General features: G+C 40.9%; 3 protein-coding genes and 2 non-coding genes across 12 annotated transcripts; 4 read left to right on the top strand and 1 right to left on the bottom strand.

Moving 5' to 3' along the window:
* Nucleotides 1-627: 627 nt before the first annotated feature.
* LOC123509718 (60S ribosomal protein L7a-like) lies at nucleotides 628-7,381 on the top strand. 4 transcript variants are annotated; one of them, XR_006676273.1, is made up of 7 exons: nucleotides 653-785; nucleotides 4,089-4,175; nucleotides 5,126-5,232; nucleotides 5,740-6,015; nucleotides 6,209-6,399; nucleotides 6,953-7,075; nucleotides 7,283-7,381. XR_006676273.1 is itself a non-coding variant. In XM_045264229.1 (6 exons), the coding sequence occupies exons 4-6, from the start codon at nucleotides 6,346-6,348 to the stop codon at nucleotides 7,370-7,372; spliced, it is 267 nt and encodes an 88-aa protein (XP_045120164.1). In that variant the 5' UTR covers nucleotides 628-785; nucleotides 5,126-5,232; nucleotides 5,740-6,015; nucleotides 6,209-6,345; the 3' UTR covers nucleotides 7,373-7,381. The 4 variants fall into 4 exon arrangements, 2 of the variants coding, with proteins under 2 accessions (XP_045120164.1, XP_045120165.1); XM_045264229.1 differs by lacking the exon at nucleotides 4,089-4,175 and having other exon boundaries at nucleotides 628-785; XR_006676274.1 differs by lacking the exons at nucleotides 653-785; nucleotides 4,089-4,175 and adding an exon at nucleotides 3,309-3,330.
* Nucleotides 7,149-7,222, top strand: LOC123509957. Its single transcript, XR_006676338.1, has one exon. It is a non-coding gene; the product is annotated as a small nucleolar RNA SNORD36 (small nucleolar RNA).
* Nucleotides 7,382-8,364: 983 nt separating the features above from the next.
* Nucleotides 8,365-15,202, bottom strand: LOC123509717. Of its 5 annotated transcripts, none has more exons than XR_006676271.1 (3): nucleotides 13,561-13,853; nucleotides 8,796-9,079; nucleotides 8,365-8,615 (listed from the first exon to the last, which is right to left on the bottom strand). XR_006676271.1 is itself a non-coding variant. In XM_045264227.1 (3 exons), exons 1-3 carry the CDS (start codon nucleotides 15,013-15,015, stop codon nucleotides 8,431-8,433), a joined length of 681 nt encoding a protein of 226 aa, XP_045120162.1. In that variant the 5' UTR covers nucleotides 15,016-15,202; the 3' UTR covers nucleotides 8,365-8,430. The 5 variants fall into 5 exon arrangements, 2 of the variants coding, with proteins under 2 accessions (XP_045120162.1, XP_045120163.1); XR_006676270.1 differs by having other exon boundaries at nucleotides 13,621-13,841; XR_006676272.1 differs by having other exon boundaries at nucleotides 13,566-13,601.
* Nucleotides 15,203-15,955: 753 nt separating this feature from the next.
* On the top strand, nucleotides 15,956-21,301 carry LOC123509716 (60S ribosomal protein L7a-like). The gene is given in 7 exon segments (XM_045264225.1): nucleotides 15,956-16,114; nucleotides 19,055-19,181; nucleotides 19,565-19,714; nucleotides 20,122-20,200; nucleotides 20,202-20,340; nucleotides 20,804-20,926; nucleotides 21,099-21,301. Coding segments are annotated over 7 exon segments (813 nt in total). The 5' UTR covers nucleotides 15,956-16,099; the 3' UTR covers nucleotides 21,279-21,301.
* On the top strand, nucleotides 20,962-21,039 carry LOC123509956. The gene has a single exon (XR_006676337.1). It is a non-coding gene; the product is annotated as a small nucleolar RNA SNORD36 (small nucleolar RNA).
* Nucleotides 21,302-22,500: the final 1,199 nt, after the last annotated feature.

Here is a 22,500-nt window from a genome sequence, read left to right as displayed (position 1 = left end):
ATATATATATATATATATATATATATATATATATATATATATATATATATATATATATTTTTTTTTTTTTTTTTTTTTTTTTTAAGCAAGAGGGAAAACTGGCCGAGAGCAACAAAAAGAAATAATGAAAAAAGGCCCACTGGATTGCCAGCTATCATAAAGAAATAAGAGTTATCCATAAGTCATGGACAAATGTACGTCTTCAAATAATTTGAGGTTTTCTTATAGGTGTATAGAACTTAATTTTTCATGAGTATCTAAAGAAACAGCATAACAATTCAAATTATTATAATTTCCTCTCTGGTGCTAGAAGGGTGTTGCATATTACATAAGTATATTGAAACAGTCACTCATACAGTTATTCTTTAATCTGCTGGGACGTAGTAAGGAAAATACTTGTATATTTTCTGGTGAAAATTAAATTGTAAATAAAATGTGGCAATGAAACGAAACTCTCCGGTATGAAGCGCATTCCGTATCAAACATCGTGGAAAAAAAGATAATAATAATAATATATTACTACTACTGCTTTACTTTGCATTTAGCCGTGACTAGAAAATAATAAACATAATTTTCCGTTAATAAAAACCCTGGTGGAGTGAATAAATAAGGAAATATTAGGAATATAACGAGGTATTGTAGGAAAGGAGGTTCGCGGTTGCGCTTTGATATCCTTTCGGCTCGTGAGTATTGATGGGAAGGATGTCCGCCGGGTCTCTCCTCTCCACGTGTTTTAATTCCCTCACCCTCAGGGAGTCAAGAGATACAAGATGGATCAAAAGAAGGTACTACATGTCTCCCTTTACATTGTGTGACCCGTGAATTAATTGTAGTTTCATGGTACATTGGCCGCTACATGGCTTACCTTCTTCCCTAGCCTTGCCTCTGTTCATACTTTTAATCTATTTTTGCTGGTGTGTTATGAAGCGTCGCTTTGCCTCTTGCGTATGGTTTTCCCGCGTTGTTGGTATTAGTTTTTTTTTTTTTTTTTGAAGTTCTCAAGCTAGCCTCGTGTATTTACTCTTAATGGTGTAGTTATATTGTATGCCCTGTCCTTTATTTCCTTGTTATTGGAAGATTTAGTTTTCACGCCCATTTCCCTGCATTTTGGTGTTCAGTTACGGTTTTTCTTATTTTCGAGAGAGCTTAAATAAATGTGTTTATACTCCTTTATATTTCATGACTGATCTGGGTTTTCTAGTTTTTGTAAGACCATTAGCATTCTCACTCATTTTCTTGTATTTTGGTATTCAAGTTTTGTCTTGTTTTCTGAAGGGTTTGATATTGTTGGCCTCGTGTAATTTACTCCTTTCCTGGCCTGTTTGTTGTATTTCATGCCCACTCTTGTATTATCTTTTAGGATAGGATTACTCATATCTGGTACCACGTGGCTCGCACGAAAGGGTTTGGTAAATATTAAGACAAGGCTCGCCATTATTAACCTATGTTTTCTGTTGTTAGCCTCCCAACATTACCTAACCTAGCATTAAGGCGGGTTCACACATGCCAATATGCGGCTGAAATTGCCAGCCGCTAGAGGTTTGAGCTGCTTTTCGGCATTTAATTTAATCAAAATTGTGCTTAGTCCTAAGAAATGCAGGCTAACCAGTCGATACTTCTCAGCCACTATGTGTGAACATGTTCCGGTTGTCAGGGCTTTGTCGATACCTCAAGCGGCTAGCACTTGTAGCCGCATATTAAGTCACACGTGTGAACCCGCCATTACGTTATGTTACTGTAGGGTTGGCCCTAAACCATCCTTAAACCCTTACAGTTACGTAATGCTAGGTTAGAATTGTGTTTTTAAGATGGACTATTGATTTTAGGAGATTTAGTTCCAGTGGCGTATATATCGTGTTTTAATGTTTACTAAGGTTTTTCAGACATTTTCCCTGGATAGTTTAATCATTATTACAGAATGTGCTTTCCTGGATGTACTTTGGGCAATTCTGGTTGTGAGCTTGTTGTGTTTTGGGTGATTCTGATAATTTATGCCAGGGAAATACTCATTTTCTTGTGCCACCCACCCCAACTGTATCATATGAATACAATGGGTTTTGTAAAGGTCTGGGAGGAAATTTAGGAAAAATAAGGAGCTGGACTTTTACTGAACCTTTACCAAATAAGTAAAAATTAGCAATATAGCAGTAAGGTAGATCAACTGCAATGCATTTGATGCAATGCAATGGCTTTGCATTGCAGTTGATCTACCTTACTGCTATATTGCTAATTTTTACTTATTTGGTAAAGGTTCAGTAAAAGTCCAGCTCCTTATTTTTCCTAAATTTCCTCCCAGACCTTTACAAAACCCATTGTATTCATATGATACAGTTGGGGTGGGTGGCACAAGAAAATGAGTATTTCCCTGGCATAAATTATCAGAATCACCCAAAACACAACAAGCTCACAACCAGAATTGCCCAAAGTACATCCAGGAAAGCACATTCTGTAATAATGATTAAACTATCCAGGGAAAATGTCTGAAAAACAAACCACAGCCGTACTTTATATAGTCTAACCAAACCAAACATCATGATTTACTCCATGGAAATTCCTTGTTTTGTCTTGCCCCCTCAAAAAGATTAATAGATAAAGCATTCCCACAGGTCTCCAAGCTTTGTGGTGGCAGAATGTAGATGGCATCATTCCCCATTTTATATTAGTGAATCATATATACAGTGGGTTTTGTGAAGGTTTAGAAGGAAATAGAAAAAAAAGTGCCAAGCTATGCTGGACATTTATCATTTATTTTAGAGATTTTTTTCTTTTTTGCCTTTTCATTTTTGCTTGTGTTCTGTTCCACTTCAGCTTAGTTTTGTACCACCTACTTTATACATAGTGAGGCTAATTAGGGACAGCCAGCCAGCCAGGTGATTGAACAAGGTGGTGGTGGGGTGGGTGGGTGGTGCTATAGAAAAAACTGAAGTGTACTGACCCGTAGGGCAAGGCAGATAATCCGTGTGACGCTGCTATATCGCTCATTACTTCAAGAAAAACAGAATAACTTCTTTATTCAATTTAATGCATGACTGCGCTAAAAGAAAAAAAAAAAAAGTGGGGTGGGGGACAAGCCATGAAGATGCCATAGGTAAATTAAATACAGTAAAGGTGCTGGTTATAAATGTGAAAATGAGGCTGATAATTTACCTAATATTTACTGTTATGTCCTCTTAAAATACCCAATGTAATATAAGGAGTGGGGAAGAGAAACGCTGATAAGATTGTGGTACTGTCACTGTGATGCATATCTTGTTTGAACTGGAACAAATCCTCTTCACCGTGGCTTCAGATATACCAGCTGCATCTGATGTCCTCTTCCTCGCTTGATTTGTGGGTAAAGGTAGTCCTTGCAAGCTTTTTCTTTTAAGAAGTATCTATTAATTCTGTACACAAACTCCTTGGTTTGACTGTACAACATAAGTAAAACGGGGAAGTGTCCGTGTGTCCTTCTATCGTGGCAACCAGGTGAGAAGCAAATTGATTTGCACCTGCGTGGTGACCTGACTCCCCACCGCTTTCCCCAGGGAAAATCTGCCTCAAGTGGCAATGTCGCCTGACCTGATATGCCACATCATCATACATGTCCATGAAATATCTTAATTTTATTTGGTATATAAGACTTATTTGTATCACCTGCTATTTAATGAAATAGTCAGAATATTCTCAGAATGCCGTTTGTTGATAATACCCATGCGTGCTTTGGGATCCTAGAGGTCTCCAAGCGCACAGGTTCGAATCCTGTCCACGGTCTGAGTGTAGGTTGGGCTTCCTCACTCGGGGCAACGGTTTCCTAGCGGGTGGGCTTTAAGATAGGAGGTACCCTAAAAAGTATCCCCTTTAGCCCATAAATTCCCGTGAAAAAGCCCACATGGTATAAAAAAAAAAAAAAAAAGTAGTTTAGGCTGAATGTTTTGACTGGAAATTTGGCAGAGAGGTGAACAACACCCTACGAGTCAGTACGATTTAGTTTTACTATAGCTTATTAGGTTGTGGTAGAGTTAATCTAAATACCACCCTGTATAGCCAACCTGACCTGTTGACCACCCTCCACCCATAAGGATGCTAACCTGTGTTTTCATCCTTTGAAGAGAGGCAGACTAACTTGAGAGCCCACGAGTGCTGTCCTTGTGGCCAGCATTTGATACAACTCGTCAAACATACACACCATACATCTTGTTCAGTATTGTAGTATCTTTTAACAGTATTTCCATGTTCCCTCCCACCTTGCTAGAGATGCTCCAACATTTCTTGCCTTGAGGGTCTTTTCTTAATTATTCATTGTTGTTACCCAAACAAACCAAGATCTCTTGTCACGACTCACATGGCAGAGATGAGATGTCTTTCCTGATGGCATGAGAACACAATTGTTGGTTCTACTGTTCAGGCATCATTTACATACTAAATAAGCACTTTATACTTCCATATCCTCTCATGAATGGGGGGGTTCCACTCATATATATATATATATATATATATATATATATATATATATATATATATATATTTTTTTTTTTTTTTTTTTTTTTTTTTTTTAGATAAGGTGGAATATAAAGCCTTTCACCTTAACTCCTGACAATCTAAAGCCTCTTTTTCATCATCAGTGTTGCATATCTGATCTGCCTCTCCACCCCCTCCTGTGTTTTTGCTACACAAGGCTTTCTCTTTCCCCTTTTCTGCCCACCTTTCTCAACACATGAATAAACCAGAACTCTCAAATGTTCATCCTTATTTGTTAAACTGGGACTCCTTGCCTAACTCTCAGCACTGTTAATTTTTCTCCCTCTTTGGCCAGCTTAAAAAGAATGTTGGGTGTAAATACAGAGCAGAATATAAAAGGTTTAATTATAAGTCTGTTTATCATTTTGCTGTGTTAAAGATGCAAGGATGTTTGGTCTCACTGTTGAGTTTCATGTTAAAAATATCAAAGAAAAAAGAGGGCTCCCAAAAATGCCAGTAGTTTTGTGAAGGGTAGACTCTTGGCAAACAACAGGCCAGATTGATGCTCTTTGTCTTGAGTCACTGCACGTCTTGGTGCTCTGGTATTGCATTGATTCCTTCCAGCATTCTTTATCCAGGAATAGTAGTATTCAGTGCAGGTGACTAATGTGGTACCCCCCCCCTACAGACTAAGGGAAAGGTGAAGAGGAAAAGGAAGAAGGTCGCTGCTGCCCCCCTGGTGACCAAGAAAGTGGTCAACCCACTCTGAGAAGCGACCCAGGAACTTTGGCATTGGTGAGCTGGGGTGGCCCTCTTGTGGGTGTGTTCAAGGCTGTAGTTCAGGTTAGGTTAGTAGGAATATATTATCACTTTTTTTTACAAGATAGGTCAGTCTCTTGGTTTCTTATTGGTGTATCTGCCTCAGGTGCTCATTGTTAGATAAAAACAACAATTCAGTTTTTGAATGAATTTTGTAGTGTGAGCTTTGTATCAAGGTTGCTAACTTAATGGTTTCATCCTTCACGAAGGCTCAGCAAGGCAGTCATCCCACTAGGTCCAGCATGGCTATATGCTGAGTCCTTTACTGTTGATTGAGTAATGCAAATGCACCATACCTTAGTGATCACATGTTATCTCTAGTATTTCAGAAAGTTTAGGTTTGTAAAGCTTCCACATCTCATTGGGTACCAAGTTGTTCCTTTCCTTATTTAGTGGTGCCAGTAGGGTTTGTTAGATGGCTTGGATAACCCTTCCACTGGTCTGTGTGGCATTGCACACCCTGACTGCTTGCCTTACCCCCAGGTGAAGACATCCATCCCCAGCATGACCTGATCCAGGAGATGCGCATGACCATGAAAAGGTGTCGATAGCGCCAGAAGGCCATTCGCCAGTTTAAGCAGCCTCTTGACAACCACGCAGGCAGCTGCAGTAACAGCTTGAGAAATCCATTGTTAGTCACCCGAGGCTCCTCCCCAGGGCGGTGTGGGGCTTCAATCATCCTCCTCCCCATAGGTCTCCATTGAAGGGGAGGCAGTGCTGGGCATGGAGGGAAGCCCTTTGCTCCAGGGTTGCAGAAAGGTAGTTTTGCTGGCCTGTGCCATTATTGCACTGTAGAGACAAGGCGACAACACTAATGTGATGTTATCTCGACTATTTGCTAGCAGAGGAATCTGTTGACAACCTTATTTCTGAACAGTGCAATACAGTAGCTTCCCTAGGCCTGCCATGGCTTCCTGACTGACTCCCTCCGTTCCCTCCACCAACCATCAAGCTGTTTAGCCTCCTGGACAACTACCACCTTGAGACCAGGACTGCCAAGGAGAGGCTGACCAGGCCGCCAGCAAGCCTTCTGTGCCCACCTAGCCCTTTGTTCAGGTGTGCCAGGGAGTGAACCAAGCGGTGAAAGTGATGGAGCAGAAGGTGCTGCTATTATGCATTGCCAACGATGTGGAGCCCATTGAGGTGAGTGTTGCGTACCAGGCTGGGGAATGGAGTGGAGTAGGATGTGGATGGAGTGAGTTACGTTTTGTTATTCCCTAGTTCCCTTGGTGTTGGTGGGTCATGAGTGTTGTTAGGTATGAGTGGAATAGGTCAGACCTGTCCATGATGACATTACTTATTGCTGGAATACTTTCTTGGATTGGATTTTCAGTAGGTTTTCTTTATGGTTTGATGTACTTAATAGTCGTACTTCTATAGATTATTCACCATTTATAAGGCATGACGTTATTGAGTACATGAGTTCATTAATACTTATTTTAACTTGCACAAAATTTAGTACTTTTGTTATTGAATATTTACTCTTGTGTTCATAGCATCCTTGCACAGGTGTTGTGTATTGGATGGTAGGTTTGGTTACTATTGAGCCAGCTTATTTACATGATGAATTAAATAATTATGGTTGAATCTCTTGAACTGAAGCAGTCTCATGTTGCTAAGTGTAAATTCTGATACTCTGTCACTGTAGTCCCTGTCCAGTGTTTTGGCATTGTCACTAACTGTTGGCTGCCTGCAGGAGGTGCTGTTCCTGCCTGCCCTGTGTTGCAAGATGGGCATTCCTTACTGCATCGTGAAGGACAAGGCTCGCCTGGGCTATGTGGTCTTGATGAGGAAGTCTTTCTGTGTGGCTCTCATTGATGTGAGTACTTGCCCTGTGATGGCACCAGATTGTATTGCAAAGTTAATGTTTGGTTGACATCTCAAAACACTGGAAAAACATGATGATTCTATTTATGCACTGAACCTCCATGTGGCTTGCAACATGAGCTTTTTAACCCTGATAAGACTAAGGTAATGACTATGCAAGAACCTCAAAAGCCGAAATCTGATGCAATTGTCTTTGCAGGTTGCGGAAAATGACAGGAGCAAACTATCAAGACTTAAGTACAAAGACTGCCATTTAGCTGGCACAAAAACATTAAGTACAATAAACTGATCCATGGAACTTTATCTTTCTCTTACCTCAATCAATCAACAGCTAGTAGAGACAAAATACTGCATCATAAAAGATAGGAATAAGTTACTGCCAAACATTATACGTATATGTATACAAGTAAAACAAAAGCCATTCTTACATTGCACTGTCACTGTCAGACTCTTTCTCTCTCTTGTCTTCATGTACATCAATATGGCAATTGTCACTGCCAGGCACTCACACCTCCCAAATTGTTGTATTACACTGTACACATTAATGCAAAAAGGTCACCAAAAAAGTATTATCACTATCAATGAGCATCCATTTAGATTCACTGCACTAGTACATATATCTCAATCTGCTTCTCTCTTGAGGCAACTGTCACGTGATAATGTTACATACAATTAGCCTACATATTTCACTCTTTACCTTTTCAGCTGCTACTATCATGTGCTGATACACCTGTATTTTCATACATATAGTCTTTCATCACTTCTCAGGCTACTCATGTGCTTGTGTCACCTGTAGTTCTTTATTTCAACCTACTTCACCTTCTTGGGGGTTTGTTGGGGCCGTGCAGGCTGTCACAGCCTCTAGTGCCCCAAAGGTGCAGTATGCGGTGGTGATGTGTTCAGGCTATATGTGGTGGAGTTGATTTGTTTTCTGTGGGAAGGTCCTGGTGAGGTTAAGTCTTGAAAGCTGGTATATCTTCCACCAATGACACCAACTGCGCATCCCTTCCCAGTATTGAATGCTGGCAATCAAGAATTAGTAGGAGCTGTCCTTCAAGATATGAGAGCTGCCTACCAAGCACAGAGATGCTTGGAATACCATCAATTTGTATTTCCAGAAAAAACTTTCAGAGTAACCTCCCACTAGCTAACATACCTTTTTTGATTCTTGGAATCCTCTTACACTTATCACATCCCTCTCATACCAACACACCCTTGTCAGTGAATAGACCTAAATGTTTCATATTTTTATATTTTACAGATGTGCAATAAAATATTCCAGTAACATTGAGTTTATTTCCCAATATACATTGTAGTGGAAGGGTTGAAGAAGATAAGAGGTAAAAATTAATGACCGAGGAAATACTGTACTGTACTAGAAAAATGGACAACAAAAGGAGAAGGAAGAGAGAGTTGTTGAGAGCTAAATGGGAGAAAGAACAAATCAAGATGTTTGACAGTCTCGTGCTTGGTGTCCAAGTAGACTGGGCACACTGTACACTGCCTGGGCATACGGCACTCACTGTTCATGCCTGTTGATGGACATAGACATTCACTTAGAGTACACACCTGAGTAAATTTTTTTGTGCAGTGTTATATAAGTGTTTACTGTACAGTACATATATTCACCACAAATGGTAAAATACAGTGGACAACATGGGATGCCAGTACTGTAACTATACAGTACATAGGAAGAAAAAAATATCACTCACTGGAAATGAAGGTTGATAAAATTATCTCTAAGACACCGTTTTGAAGATTGTCACGCTGAAGAGGCTGAACGGGGTTGGCTTCCACAGGCTGGTCTTCATGTTCATGTTCATCATCTGGCAGTTGTAGGTTCCTTTCTTTACACAAGTTGTGTAGTGCTGCACATACCATCACAATTTTGCTTGTTTTTATAGGATTCACTCTGATTTCACCATGCAGAACATGAAACCACCTCTTCAGTTGGCCAATCCCTCTTTCTACTATGCATCTTGTTTGTTTGTGTGCTCTGCAATGATAATGTAGATAGGTTTGATTACATCATTTCTGCACTCGGTTCTGGCTCTGTACATTGTCACAGGCTGGTGTGTTGTCGCACAGTTGCTCCTCACACATTATCCTTGTTTTAAATGCCTTGTAAATTTCTAGACTGACTTTACTCTGGACTTCTTTTCTCCACTCTTCTGTGTCCCAGCGTTCCAATTTCATTTTTAGTTCTTCTTTACTTAGTGTCTCTATGTCTTTCAGTTCTATCTTTGTACACTGGAGGTATTTGTTTACTGTCTTTATCCAGTTATAGTTGAAGGCTCTCATCAAGGTGTAAATTTCTTTTAGGAGCCTGTTTCTGCATTCTTCTTCTCTAATTTCATTATCTGGTGTTATTGTTTTAAGTGTCCTTGATAGATTTAAGGTAGAGCAGCTTCCCTTCTATAATTCTTCTTTTCATGCTGGATGCTCCCACTTCTCCTCTCAGAGTACAGGCTTGGGCATATTTTGGAGCTCCTAATATTGTCCTATAAACGCTGTTCTCTATCGCTTGTAGCTTACATATTTCTGCTTCTGTAAAATTTACTATGTTTGCTCCATACAATATAGATGGTAGACAGATGTTTTTCCAGTAAGCTTTTCCTATTGTTACTTTGTGGCAGCTCTTTGCTATGATGGAATATGCCAGGTTAGCCATCCTTTGTGCCTTCTCTATCATTAGCTTTTTCTGTTTTGTGAAGATGTTTCTGCTGTTTGTTAATGTTATGCCCAGGTATTTAATCTCCTCTGTTACTTGTATGCCCTCTTATTTCTTCTGGCTGGTTTTCCATATTATATATTAGAATGTTGCTTTTGCTTTTGTTTATTTCAAGTCCACAGTCTCTGCTTATTTCTGTTAGTAGTTTTATGTTATGTTTGGCTCTTTCTACATTTTGGGACAGTAAGAGCCCATCATCAGCAAAAAATAGACCACTTATGTTGATGTTAACACTTCCGAAACCTCTTTCTTCTTCCATTCTGTTGATAATTAGATATGTTATAAGTTTAAAAAGGGTGGTAGAGCCAGTGCAGCCTTGTCTTATTCCACTGGTCACTGTTACCTTAGTGTTTCTCTCATTTGTTACTTTTATTAAGGTATTATCTTCTTTATAAATGTTGGCAATGGCACTTATTATATCTGGATGTATCTTGTATTTTATCATGGCTTCAACTATCTTTTCCCTCTTTATAGAATCAAATGCCTTGGTATAATCTATGGATGTAACAATGAGTGGCTTCCCCATGCAAAAGCTGTCCTCTATGCAGAACTGTAGCATGAATAAGTTGTCTTCTATTCTTGCCCCTTTGCTGAATCCTGCTTGACTTTCTTTTGTTTCGTTATTACTTCTTAAGTGATCCTCTATTTTGTCTTTAAGTATGGCCATGAATATTTTATATGTATAATTTATCATCCTTCCATTCGTCTCCCCACAGAGTCCCAGCAGCACCACCATCCATTCCCTTCCTGTCATCTCCACTCTGTCATGCCCCAGCTCCCTCAGCACCACTGTCTCTGGCATACTTCACACACTCCAGCACCACATGCTCCACCGTCTCATCCTCTTCCATGTCACACATCTGGCACACTTTGCTGCGGGACTCAGACCATCTATAATTCCTTGCATTCACATCCACCCAGGCTTCCATCATACCACTTTTCATACATTGGGGCCTCTTTCTCTCTATACCATTCCAAGGTACTCTTTTGCTCAATCCTATTCTTCCAGTCACACAGTCCCACACCTTTCACTACTCTGTCTATCTCACTCCTCCACTTCCTTACACCCCATTCTCTACCATCTCCATTTCTGACTATCATACTCCAGTCCTTCTCTAAGTGCCTTCCTTCTACCTGTTGAAAAGCCCAACTAGCTATTAGACCACTCTTCACCACCATCCTGACACACTTTTTCCCCCCACTTGCTACTCCTGACATTCCACAGAAACACTTTTCTCACTATTCTAGCATCATTCATTCGCTCTAACCTAGCCTTATACCGTAGGGTTGCTTTTACATACCTTTCTCTAAAAGTGCTCCAACCCATGTCTCCGCTAAGGGCCTCTACTGCTGCATATCTAGGTGCATTAAGTGCCATTCTTGCAACTCTATTCTGCCCTACTTCTAACTTTTCTAGTTCACTTTCATTCCATGCAATCACATCCATAGTGCAGCCTCAGGACCCGCCTAAGCGGAGGTGCTTCTGGCATTTTAACTCTGCTAAATGGGAGGAACTAAGGCAGTACTATTCTGATTTCCCTTGGGATGATTATTGTTTTCATGTCAGAGATCCTTCTCTTTGTGCCGAGCGCATAACAGAGGTGATTATCTCTGGCATGGAGCTATACATTCCTCATACTTTCTCTAACCCTAAAGCTAAAAAGCCTTGGTTTAACTCTGCTTGTTCTCGTGCTGTCAATGATAGAGGCGGCTCACAAACGGTTCCGTAGCCATCCAACTGCTGAAACTCATGCCCTATATATTTCTGCCCGTAATCATGCCAAATCTATTCTCCAACTTACTAAAAACTCTTTCATCAATAGAAAATGTCAAAGTCTTTCCAATTCTAACTCCTCTCGAGATTTCTGGCATCTAGCCAATAATATCTCTAACAACTTTACTTCTTCGTCTTTCCCTCCTTTACTTCATCCAGATGGCTCTACAGCTGTCTCTTCTTTTCTAAAGCTGAACTCTTCGCTCAAACCTTTGCTACCAACTCAACTTTGGATGATTCTGGGCATATTCCTCCTACTCCTCCACCCTCTGACTACTTCATCCCTAAAATTAAAATTCTTTATAAAGACGTTTTCCTGGCCCTCTCTGGCCTTGATTCTCGGAAGGCTTACGGTCCGGATGGAGTCCCTCCTGTTGTTCTCAAAAACTGTGCTTCCGAACTCGCTCACTGCCTGGTCAAACTCTTTCATCTGTGTCTCTCTACTTCTATTTATCCTTCTTGCTGGAAGTTTGCTCACATTCAACCTGTCCCTAAAAAAGGTGACCACTCCAATCCTTCTAACTACCGCCCTATAGCTTTGATTTCCTGCCTTTCTAAAGCCTTTGAGTCTATCCTTAATAGGAAGATAATGAGGCATCTATCAGCTCACAACCTTCTCTCTGATTGCCAGTATGGTTTCCGTAAAGGCAGATCTACTGGTGATCTTCTTACTTTCCTAACTGAATCTTGGTCATCCTCTTTTAGGGACTTCGGTGAAACCTTTGCTGTCGGCCTTGACATATCGAAAGCCTTCGATAGAGTCTGGCACAAATCTTTAATTTCTAAACTACCCTCCTACGGATTCTATCCTTCTCTCTGTACCTTCATCTCCAGTTTCCTTTCCGATCGTTCTATTGCTGCTGTAGTAGACGGTCACTGTTCTTCCCTAAAACTATCAACAGTGGTGTTCCACAGGGTTCTGTCCTATCACCCACTCTCTTTCTATTATTCATCAATGATCTCCTAAATCTGACTCAATGCCCTATCCACTCCTATGCTGATGATACCACCCTGCATTATTCAACAGCGTTCAACAGACGCCCAACCCAACAACAATTAAATGACTCAAGGCGAGATGCTATAGGACGCCTAACTTCTGATCTTTCACTTGTTTCTGATTGGGGCAGAGAAAACCTGGTTTTGTTCAATGCCTCAAAAACTCAATTTCTACAACTATCTACTCGACATAACCTTCCAGACAACTATCCTCTCTTCTTCAATAACACTCAACTTCCCTCTCCTCTACATTAAACACACTCGGTCTATCCTTCACTAAAAATCTAAACTGGAAATTTCACATCTCTACTCTTGCTAAATCAGCTTCCAAGAAGTTAGGTGTCCTATGGCGTCTTCGTCCATTTTCTCTCCCTCCCAGCTGCTTGCTCTGTACAAGGGCCTTATCCGCCCGTGTATGGAGTATGGCTCTCATGTCTGGGGGATCCACACACAGCTTTACTAAACAAGGTGGAATCTAAAGCTTTTCGTCTTATCAACTCTTCTCCTCTAACTGACTGTCTTGATTCTTTAAGTCACCGCCGCAATGTTGCATCTTTATCTGTCTTCTACCGCTGTTTTCATGCTGTCTGCTCTTCTGAACTTGCTAACTGCATGCCTTCCCCCTCCTGCGGCCTCGCTGCACAAGACTCTCTACTTCTTCTCATCCCTATTCTGTCCATCTTCCTAATGCAAGAGTTAACCAGTATCTTCACTCCTTCATTCCCTACACTGGTAAACTCTGGAACTCTCTACCTGTGTCTGTATTTCCACCTGCCTATGACTTAAACTCTTTCAAAAAAGGAGTGTCAAGACACCTCTTACGTTAACTGGACCCTCCTTTTAGATTTTTGTTTTTTCTCTTTCTACTTTTCTTTTAACAGGGCCTGGCAACCAGCGGGATTTTTTTTTTTTTTTCTAACACTGTGTTTGCCCTTGGCCAGTGCCCTTGTAATGTAAAAAAAAAAAAAAAAAATACCATACATGATGCTCGGAACAGCCACGCTCTTCCAAACTTCTCGCAGCACGTCATATTTACTCGCTCTCATCCTTGCTGCACTTCCTTGTTCTTGATGTTACAGGTGGCTCGGGATCACTCCGGAGCCACAGGGCTACAAGTAAACAAAGAGTTCCACAATTAAGGCCCGGTTCACACCAACGTCTTATTATTATTACTAGTAGAAGTAGTAGCAGATGTAGTAGTAGTAGTAGTAGTAATGGAGAGAGAGAGAGAGAGAAGTAGGGCAAAATGATCATGAGTCAGACAATATCATTTTTGCCCTCAGGATTTTAACCACGTCATGCCTCTCTCTCTCTCTCTCTCTCTCTCTCATAACTTTCCTTTCATCTTTAAATTTCCACTTTAATTCTTGTTTTTTTTTTTTTAATATGGCAAGATGAACAAAAAATAGTGATCAGAGAGAGAGAGAGAGAGAGAGAGAGAGAGAGAGAGAGATTCAGTAGATAGGCAGATAAATAAACATATATATATATATATATATATATATATATATATATATATATATATATATATATATATATATATATATATATATAAGCAAATGACACGGGAGGAAGTGAAAATAACATAAAAAAGAGCCACGAAATGTTTCAGTATTTGTTTAGCTGTTTTGCAGGAAAGAAGGAAGTGAAAGTGTGTGTGTGTGTGTGTGTGTGTGTGTGTGTGTCCTTTCTGATGATGGGTGTAATGCAGTTTGCTGAAAATATAAATAAAAAGAAAAGAAAAGGAATAACTTAAAAATTAACAAATAAGAGGTTAAGGAATGCAAGAAATTGAAGTACTAGTGTTAGTGGTAGTGGCAGTGGTGATTGTGATGGTGGTGGTAATGAAGATGATGGTAGTGGTGGTGATGGTCGTGGTTACCTTTCATTCTCTCGCATAAAGTGAAATATGTGTGACATCACTGCGTTGCGTCATTTGGTCTTACAGGTTCCCTGATTTTCCTTATTATCATATGAGCCCTGAATTTCCATCCCTTGTAGACTTGTGAGCTTTTTTCGGGATGGAAAGCCAGAGGTGAAATTGCTGGCTTTGTGTCCCTAAAAGTCCAAAGTTTCATAAAGAAGGTTTTATTTAAGTCTTATCGCAGATATTCCTTACTCGTGAACAGGAAACCAAACTTGACACTACCATTGTTCAGACCCTGAGTCAATCAATCAATCATTGGGGCATACGCCGGGGGGCGCGTAGCCTCGCCTACCCTATGGCGCCACTCCAGGCTGCTGTCACGCCTAGCAAGTCTCCAGGCAGGCTCCATTTCCATTCCAGTAACTCTGAGCTAGAAGCATCGACTTGCCGCAGCCATGAGTTCTGTCGACGTCCTCTTGGCCTTCTCCATGCTGGGTTATTCCTTTCAGAGACAACCCAATATGCAGGATCGATCGGCTTCCGCGTAGCGTGCCACATGCCCATATAGTAGCAGTTGGCGTTGACGGACTATGTTGGTTATCGGCCTCGAATCAGTCTCATGGAGCAATCGCTGATTTTACAGTCATACCAGCTGTACCCCATGATCCTGCGAAGGCATCTAGTACCAAAGATATCAATTCGCCTCTTCAGATCGGTGTTCAGTGTCCATGTCTGACAATCATGGAGTAAAACAGGGATCACCAGCGACTTGAAGATCCGAATCTTCTTCCTTTTGCACAGGTACCGACAGTGCCAAATACTCGTATTGAGCGAGTCCATAACGCCTGGGTCGTGATTAGAAATTGATATTTAGTGCATTTCTTACACCTCACTTTCTGATCCTGCAGTAATACATTTTTTAATATTATGGAGCAGAGAGTCAAACTTTCTGTAACAACAATGATATCAGGTGTGAGCTATATCAATTAGGGGTGATGGTGTATTTCTTGGGCAGAGAATGAGCGCATGTGAAATGATTAAGGTATTTTCTAAACTATCTAAGTGTCCGAGGCAATGTGAGGTTTTCTTAAAGCTCTAAATAGCTTAATTTTTCATGAATAACTAAAGAAATTGTTCCTAATACTTTAAACGCTTATAAAATCCTCTCTTGTACGGAAAGGGTGTCATGTATCACATAAATATATTGAAACAGTAATTTATATAGTTATTCTTTCATCTACATGGACGTGGTAATTAAAAATGCATGCATATTTTGTAGCAAAAATTAAACTATAAACAAAATATGGCAACGAAACGGAACTCGCTGGTATGAAACGCATTCCGTATCAAACATCATGGGGAGGTGGGGGGAAAACTTAATATACTACCACAACTGCTTTACTTTGCATGTTTCTATGACTACAGAATAATAAGCATAAATTTTTGGTAATTAAAAAACCTGATGGAGTGAATAAATAAGGAAAAATGAGGATTACAACGAGGCGTGGTGGGGAAGAAGCGAGGCGGCTCAGCGGCGGCTCGTCGTCTTCCTTTCTACTCGTGACCATCAAGGGGAGAGGACGCGCTCCGTGTCTCTCCTTTCCACGTGCTTGAATTCCCTGATCTTCGGGGAGTGAAGAGACACAAGATGGTGCAAAAGAAGGTACGTGTCTCTCTCAACATTATGGTAGCCGTGAGTTAATAGTAGTTTTATGGGAAGTTAATATTTTTCCCTCCCTTATGTTACGGTGTCTGCCACATGGCCTCCTTTCTTCCCCAGCCTTGTCTCTTCTGGTTACTATTTTTAAAGTTTCTCATACTTCCAATGTTTCTGCTGGTGTGTGATGTAACGCTGTCTTGCCTCAGTGTGTAATATTTTCAGGAATATTTGGTGTTAAGGTGTGCATTTTATATTTTCAAGGGTTAAATATATTTAGCGTTGTGCATTTACTCTAAGGTTATGTTTTATTTCATGCCCTGTCGTATATTTTCATGTTATAGGAAGATTTAGTGTTCTCGTCCTTCATTTTCCTTTAGTTTTGTGTTAGGATTGCGTCGTTTTCCTTATTTTCTGGAGGGACCCATGTAGCTGGCCTCGTGTATTTACTCTTCCTTGAACCTGTGATGCTTAAATCTTTCTCCTGTAAAAGTTGGTCCGTTATCGACCAGCTCTCGGCTTTTTTTTTTCGTGTTTTCGTGTCGCTCACTATTTTATCATTTTTGTTTTCTGTTAGTCGTCGTATTGTTCTTATCCGTCTTCCCTATTCCCTACCTATAAAGTTTGCTACCTGATTGTCTAGAACCTTCCTTTACTCTGCTTGTCACACTACTATAAAATGTTCCACAGTTTCTTTTTCCTTCCCACACATACCACATTGTTATTCTGACTTGTTATATATCATGGATATTTTTTAAGGCCCATCAGCGTTCTCAAGTCGTCATTCTCCTGTAGCTTGGTATAAAAGTTTCAGCTGATTTTCTGTAGGGTTTCATATAGCAGCCCTCGTGTATTTACTTCTTTTCTGGCTTATTATATTTCGTGCCCTATTTGTATGATCTTGTAGGCGGCACTCGTAAAGAAACCATCCTTCCCGCTCGCCTCGATTCCCGGCTCCCCCTTCGCAGCTCGTCCACCCAGCTGAATTTCGCCACATATATGTAGCCACGCTATTGGGAACGAGAGAGAATTTGATAACGAATAAAGGGATGAGAGTATTAGTCTCTCTCTCTCTCTCTCTCTCTCTCTCTCTCTCTCTCTCTCTCTCTCTCTCTCTCTCGTTGACCAATAGCGTGACTCCATATATGACATCAAATCAGCTGGTTGGAGGGGCTGCGAAGGAGCCAGAAATCGATACGAGCGGCCTGACGGATATTAGTGACATGGCAAGGTGGGATGGCACGAAACTGAGTATTTCCCGGTTGTGAATTATCAGAATCACTCGAACTCAGCAAGCACGTGCCCAAAATCTCCCACAGCACGTTCATATGTTCCAGGCAAGCACTTTGTGGAATAATCTTATCCAGGGAAAATTTCACGGATGTCGGAAATAAAAATCAACATTGAATATTATCCAGTCGAAAAGAAACGTAATGTGATGATTTACTCCATGGGAATTCCTAGTTTTGTCTTGCCCCCCACAAAACAAATATATCAATGAAAAATAGAAGCACACCCACAGGTCTCCAAGCTTCGTGGTGGTAGAATGTAGGTGGCATCGTGCCCCACTTTGTTATTGAATAACTGTTGGTTTGTGGAAGTATGGAAGGAAATAGAAAAAAAAAAGTTATACAGGACATTTGCCACTTATTGTAGATATTTTTTCTTTTTCCCCTTTATTCATTTTTACTTGTATTCTGTTCCACTTCAGCTTTTTGTACCACCGTAATACATAGTGAGGCTAATTAGGGAGCCAACTAGCCAGCCAGGTGATTGAAACAAGGTGGGGATGCTAGCTTATTAGGCCATGGTAGGGTTAATCTAAACAGCACCCTGTATAGCCAACCAGACTTGTTGACCACCCTCCACCCATAAGGATGCTAACCTGTGTTTTCATCCTTTGAAGAGAGGCAGACTAATCTGAGAGCCCACGAGTGCTGTCCTTGTGGCCAGCATTTGATACAACTCGTCAAACATACACACCATACATCTTGTTCAGTATTCTAGTATCTTTTAACAGTATTTCCATGTTCCCTCCCACCTTGCTAGAGATGCTCCAACATTCCATGCATTAATTTCTTGCCTTGAGGGTCTTTTCTTAATTACTCATTGCTGTTGCCTAAACAAATCAAGATTTCTAGTCATGGCACAGATGAGATCTTTCCTGATGGCATGAAAACACAATTTTTGGTTCTACTTCTCGCATCATTTACATGCTAAATAAGCACTTTATACTTCCATGTCATCTCGTGAATGGGGTGGGTTTCACTCTTATTACTTTTCTAGTTAAGGTGGAATCTAATGCTTTTTACCTTGACTCCTGACAGTCTTCAGCCTCTTTTTCATTTCATCATCAGTGTTGCACATCTGATCTGGCCCCCCTCCCCCCTTGGGGGTTTTGCTACACAAGGCTTTTATCTCCCCTTTTCTGCACATTTATCTCTTAACACATGAATTAACTAGTACTCTCAAATGTTCATCCTTATCTGTTAAACTGGGACTCCTTGCCTAACTATATTTCAATCTTATGACCTGAACATATTCAAGAGGATGGTTTTGAAGACATTGTCCTAGTCTTGCCTAACTCTCAGCCCTGTTAATTTTTCTCCCTCTAGGCCAGCTTAAAAAGAATGTTAGGTGTAAATACAGAGCAGAATATAAAAGGTTTAATTATCAGTATTTATCATTTTGCTGTGTTAAAGGTGCAAGGATGTTTGTTGTCACTGAGTTTCATGTTAAAAAGATCAAAGAAAAAAGAGATGGCTCCCAAAAATGCCGATAGTTTTGTGGAGGGTAGACTCGGCAAACAACAGGCCAGATTGATGCTCTTTGTCTTGAGTCACTGCACGTCTTGGTGCTCTGGTATTGCATTGATTCCTTCCAGCATTCTTTATCCAGGAATAGTAGTATTCAGTGCAGGTGACTAATGTGGTTCTCTCCCTACAGACTAAGGGAAAGGTGAAGGGGAAGGGGAAGAAGGTCGCCGCTGCCCCCCTGGTGACCAAGAAGGTGGTGGTTCCCAAGAAAGTGGTCAACCCACTCTTTGAGAAGCGACCCAGGAACTTTGGCATTGGTGAGCTGGGGTGGACCTCCTGTGGGTGTGTGTTCAAGGCTGTAGTTGAGGTTAAGTAAGGAGTTTTTTTTTAGATCAGTCCTAGTTTTTTTTTTTTTTTTTTTTTTTTTTTTTTTTTTAATTAATTTATTTATTATTTATTTTATTTTATTATTATTTTTTTTTTTTTTTATGTACCGTACGTTAGTGATCACATGTTACCTCTAATGTTTCGAAAGGTTTAGGTATGTAATGGTACATCTCATTGGGTACCAAGTTGTTCCTTTCCTTATCTAGTGGTGCCAGTAGCAGAGTAGGTAATAAGAGTTTGTTAGATGACTTGGATAACCGTTCCACTGGTCTGTGTAGCATTGCGCACACTTGACTGCCTGCTTTGCCCCCAGGTGGAGACATCCAGCCCAAGCGTGACCTGAGCCGGTTCATGCGTTGGCCCAAATATGTGCGTCTGCAGCGTCAGAAGGCCGTGCTGCAGCAGCGGCTGAAGGTGCCCCCACCCATCCACCAGTTCAAGCAGACCCTTGACCGCCAGAAAGGTACCTGAGCCACCGGCGGACGGCTTCAGTGATGCCTTGAGAGGTTCATTGTTAGTCACCCCAAACCCCTTGAGGGGGCGGTGCAGGGTGCACTGGGCACCCGAGGCTCCTCCCCAGGGCGGTGCAGGGCTTCACTCATCCTCCTGCCCATAGGTCTCCATTGAAGGGGAGGCGGTGCTGGGCATGGAGGGAAGCCCTTAGGTCCGGGGAGGGTGCCCAGGGTTGCAGGAAGGTAGTTTTGCCGGCCTGTTTTATTGCACTGTAGAGACGGGGCAACACTAACGTGATGTTATCTCGACTATTTGCTATCAGAGGAATCTGTTGACAACCTTCTTCCTGAACAGTGCAATACAGTAGCTTCCCTAGGCCTGCCATGGCTCCCTGACTGACTCCCTTCCCTCCACCAGCCACTGAGCTGTTCCGCCTCCTGGACAAGTACCGCCCTGAGAGCAAGGCTGCCAAGAGGGAGAGGCTGAGGAAGCGCAGCTGCCCGTGCTGCTGGTAAGCCAGACCTGCCCACCAAGCGCAAGATTCAGGTGCGCCAGGGAGTGAACGACGTGGTGACACTGGTGGAGCAGAAGAAGGCACGGCTGGTGTGCGTTGCCAATGATGTGGAGCCCATTGAGGTGAGTGTGGTCTGCCATGCCGGGAGTGGAGTGTGATGTGGATGAAGTGAGCTACGTTTTATCATTTCCTAGTTCCCTCCTTACTTATTGCCAGAATACTTTCTTGCATTGGATTTTCAGTATGTTTTCTTTATAGGTTGATGCGCTCAATAATTGTACATCTGTAGGTTAGGTTTAGTCACCGTTTATAAGGCATGAAATTATGGAGTACTTAAGTTCATTAATATTTATTTTAACTTGCACAAAATTGAGTACTTTTGTTATTGGATATTTACTTTTTATGTTCATTGCATCCTTGCACAGGTGTTGTGTATTGAGCCAGCTTATTTACATGATGAATTAAATAATTATGGTTGAATCTCTTGAACTGAAGCAGTCATGTTGTTGTTTAAATTCTGATACCCTGTCACTGTAATCCCTGTCCAGTGGCTTGGCACTGTCACTAACTGTTGGCTGCCTACAGGTGGTGCTGTACCTGCCCGCCCTGTGTCGTAAGATGGGCGTTCCTTACTGCATCGTGAAGAACAAGTCTCGCCTGGGCACTGTCGTCAGGAGGAAGAAGACTGCCTGTGTGGCTATCACTGATGTGAGTACCTACCCCATGATGGCACCAGATTATATTATAACGATGATGATTCTTCTATATATGCACTGAACCTTCATGTGGCTTGCAATACGAGCTTTTTAACCCTGATACAATTAAGATAATGACTGGTAAGAACTTCCAAGGCCGAAGTCTAATGTAATTTTCTTTGCAGGTTGAGGCAAATGACAGGAGCAACTTGAACAAGCTTCTAGAGTCCATCAAGACCAACTACAATGACCGCTTTGATGAGATCAGGAAGAACTGGGGTGGTGGTCTGTTGGGTGCCAAGTCTGCCTCCAGGATTGCCAAGCTGGAGCGAGCCAAGGCAAGGGAGCTCGCACAGAAACGCTAAGTACAATAAACTGATCCGTGGAACTCTATCTTTTTCTTACCTCACCAGTGGAAGTGTTTTGGAATGGCAGGTGAGTGAAGCTGACTCAGTGTGCCAGGTAGGGAGGTTGAAGTAATGTGATTATTTTTTCATTTAGGCATGTAGAAAGTTGCCATCATAGCTTAGGTTTCCATGTTCCTTTTTGGCCATTGAGGGATATAATAGTGTTAGGTTCTAAATTTTCTTTCTTCTCATTTCCTTACATTATAATTTTCTTTACTTGTATCTGTTGAATGGTATGCTATCCTCTACTCATCAACTTGCACTCTGACATCACATCTTCCCTATCGATCCTAACTTCATTGTATGCCACTAACTTACATTCAGGCAAGATTGTAGAAGTTATGCTGCAATAGTCCATCTACTTTAATATAAATGTCATTGGATCTAGTCTTATTTGTGGTAATGGTTAACCACTGTTAATCAAGTATGTAGGAGTGATGTGATTGAAAATTTGTTAATGAAAGTAAGGTTAAGTACTGGTATTTAACCTGTATATTGCCAAGCTGCAGTTCATGTGCTCATGTCACACGCCACAAACTATCCACACAGTGTCATCACATTCTATTTATATTGTTCTGCATATTTCATCATCAATACATAATGAAGCACTGTACATGTGAAGAAAGGGGAGAGGCAAACTCGACTCAATCTTCCAGACGCATAAAATAAAAAAAAAAGGTACCTATGTACAGATGCGACCAGTAAACTTGCCATCTTAGCCCATATATTTTCCAGTAGCAATTCCTGGTAGATCCACACCAGGTGAAGGCTTCAGGTTCCCTTGGATTGGTTAAACTCCCTCAAAAACTAAGCCATAAAGCTCCACCCACTTGACCCTCCCCTCCTGGTCCATGTTCTGTCCCTCCCTGTGACCTCCGAATGTGTGTGCTTGCGTGATTTTTATTTTTTTCATTTTCTCCATTCACATTGCAAATGTAGAATAGCAATCTGATCTTCCATTTCCTCCTCCATTCTCAACCTTCATATATATATATATATATATATATATATATATATATATATATATATATATATATATATATATATATATATATATATATATATATATATATATATATATATATATATATATATATATATATATATATATATATATACACACAAATTTAATATTTCGTTTTTGAAATCAATAAAATTATTGTTTTGTAGAGTTTTTCAA

Source organism: Portunus trituberculatus, chromosome 27 (genome assembly GCF_017591435.1).
Source record: "Portunus trituberculatus isolate SZX2019 chromosome 27, ASM1759143v1, whole genome shotgun sequence".
Classification (NCBI taxonomy): domain Eukaryota; kingdom Metazoa; phylum Arthropoda; class Malacostraca; order Decapoda; family Portunidae; genus Portunus; species Portunus trituberculatus.
This window is presented reverse-complemented; position numbering and strand designations above follow the sequence as displayed.

Bases quoted from the DNA above. Each gene is read 5' to 3' on its own strand.
- LOC123509717 (XM_045264227.1), bottom strand. From the start codon at position 15,015: ATGGGCATGTGGCACGCTACGCGGAAGCCGATCGATCCTGCATATTGG. The intron at 9,080-14,803 runs GTAGGCGAGGCT...TTATCATTGCAG, and splicing joins GCCTGGAGTGGCGCCATAGG to AGCACACAAACAAACAAGAT. The intron at 8,616-8,795 runs GTGAGTGATATT...GTCCATCAACAG, and splicing joins TTTATCAACCTTCATTTCCA to GCATGAACAGTGAGTGCCGT.
- LOC123509718 (XM_045264229.1), top strand. From the start codon at position 6,346: ATGGAGCAGAAGGTGCTGCTATTATGCATTGCCAACGATGTGGAGCCC. The intron at 6,400-6,952 runs GTGAGTGTTGCG...GGCTGCCTGCAG, and splicing joins ACGATGTGGAGCCCATTGAG to GAGGTGCTGTTCCTGCCTGC. The intron at 7,076-7,282 runs GTGAGTACTTGC...TTGTCTTTGCAG, and splicing joins TCTGTGTGGCTCTCATTGAT to GTTGCGGAAAATGACAGGAG.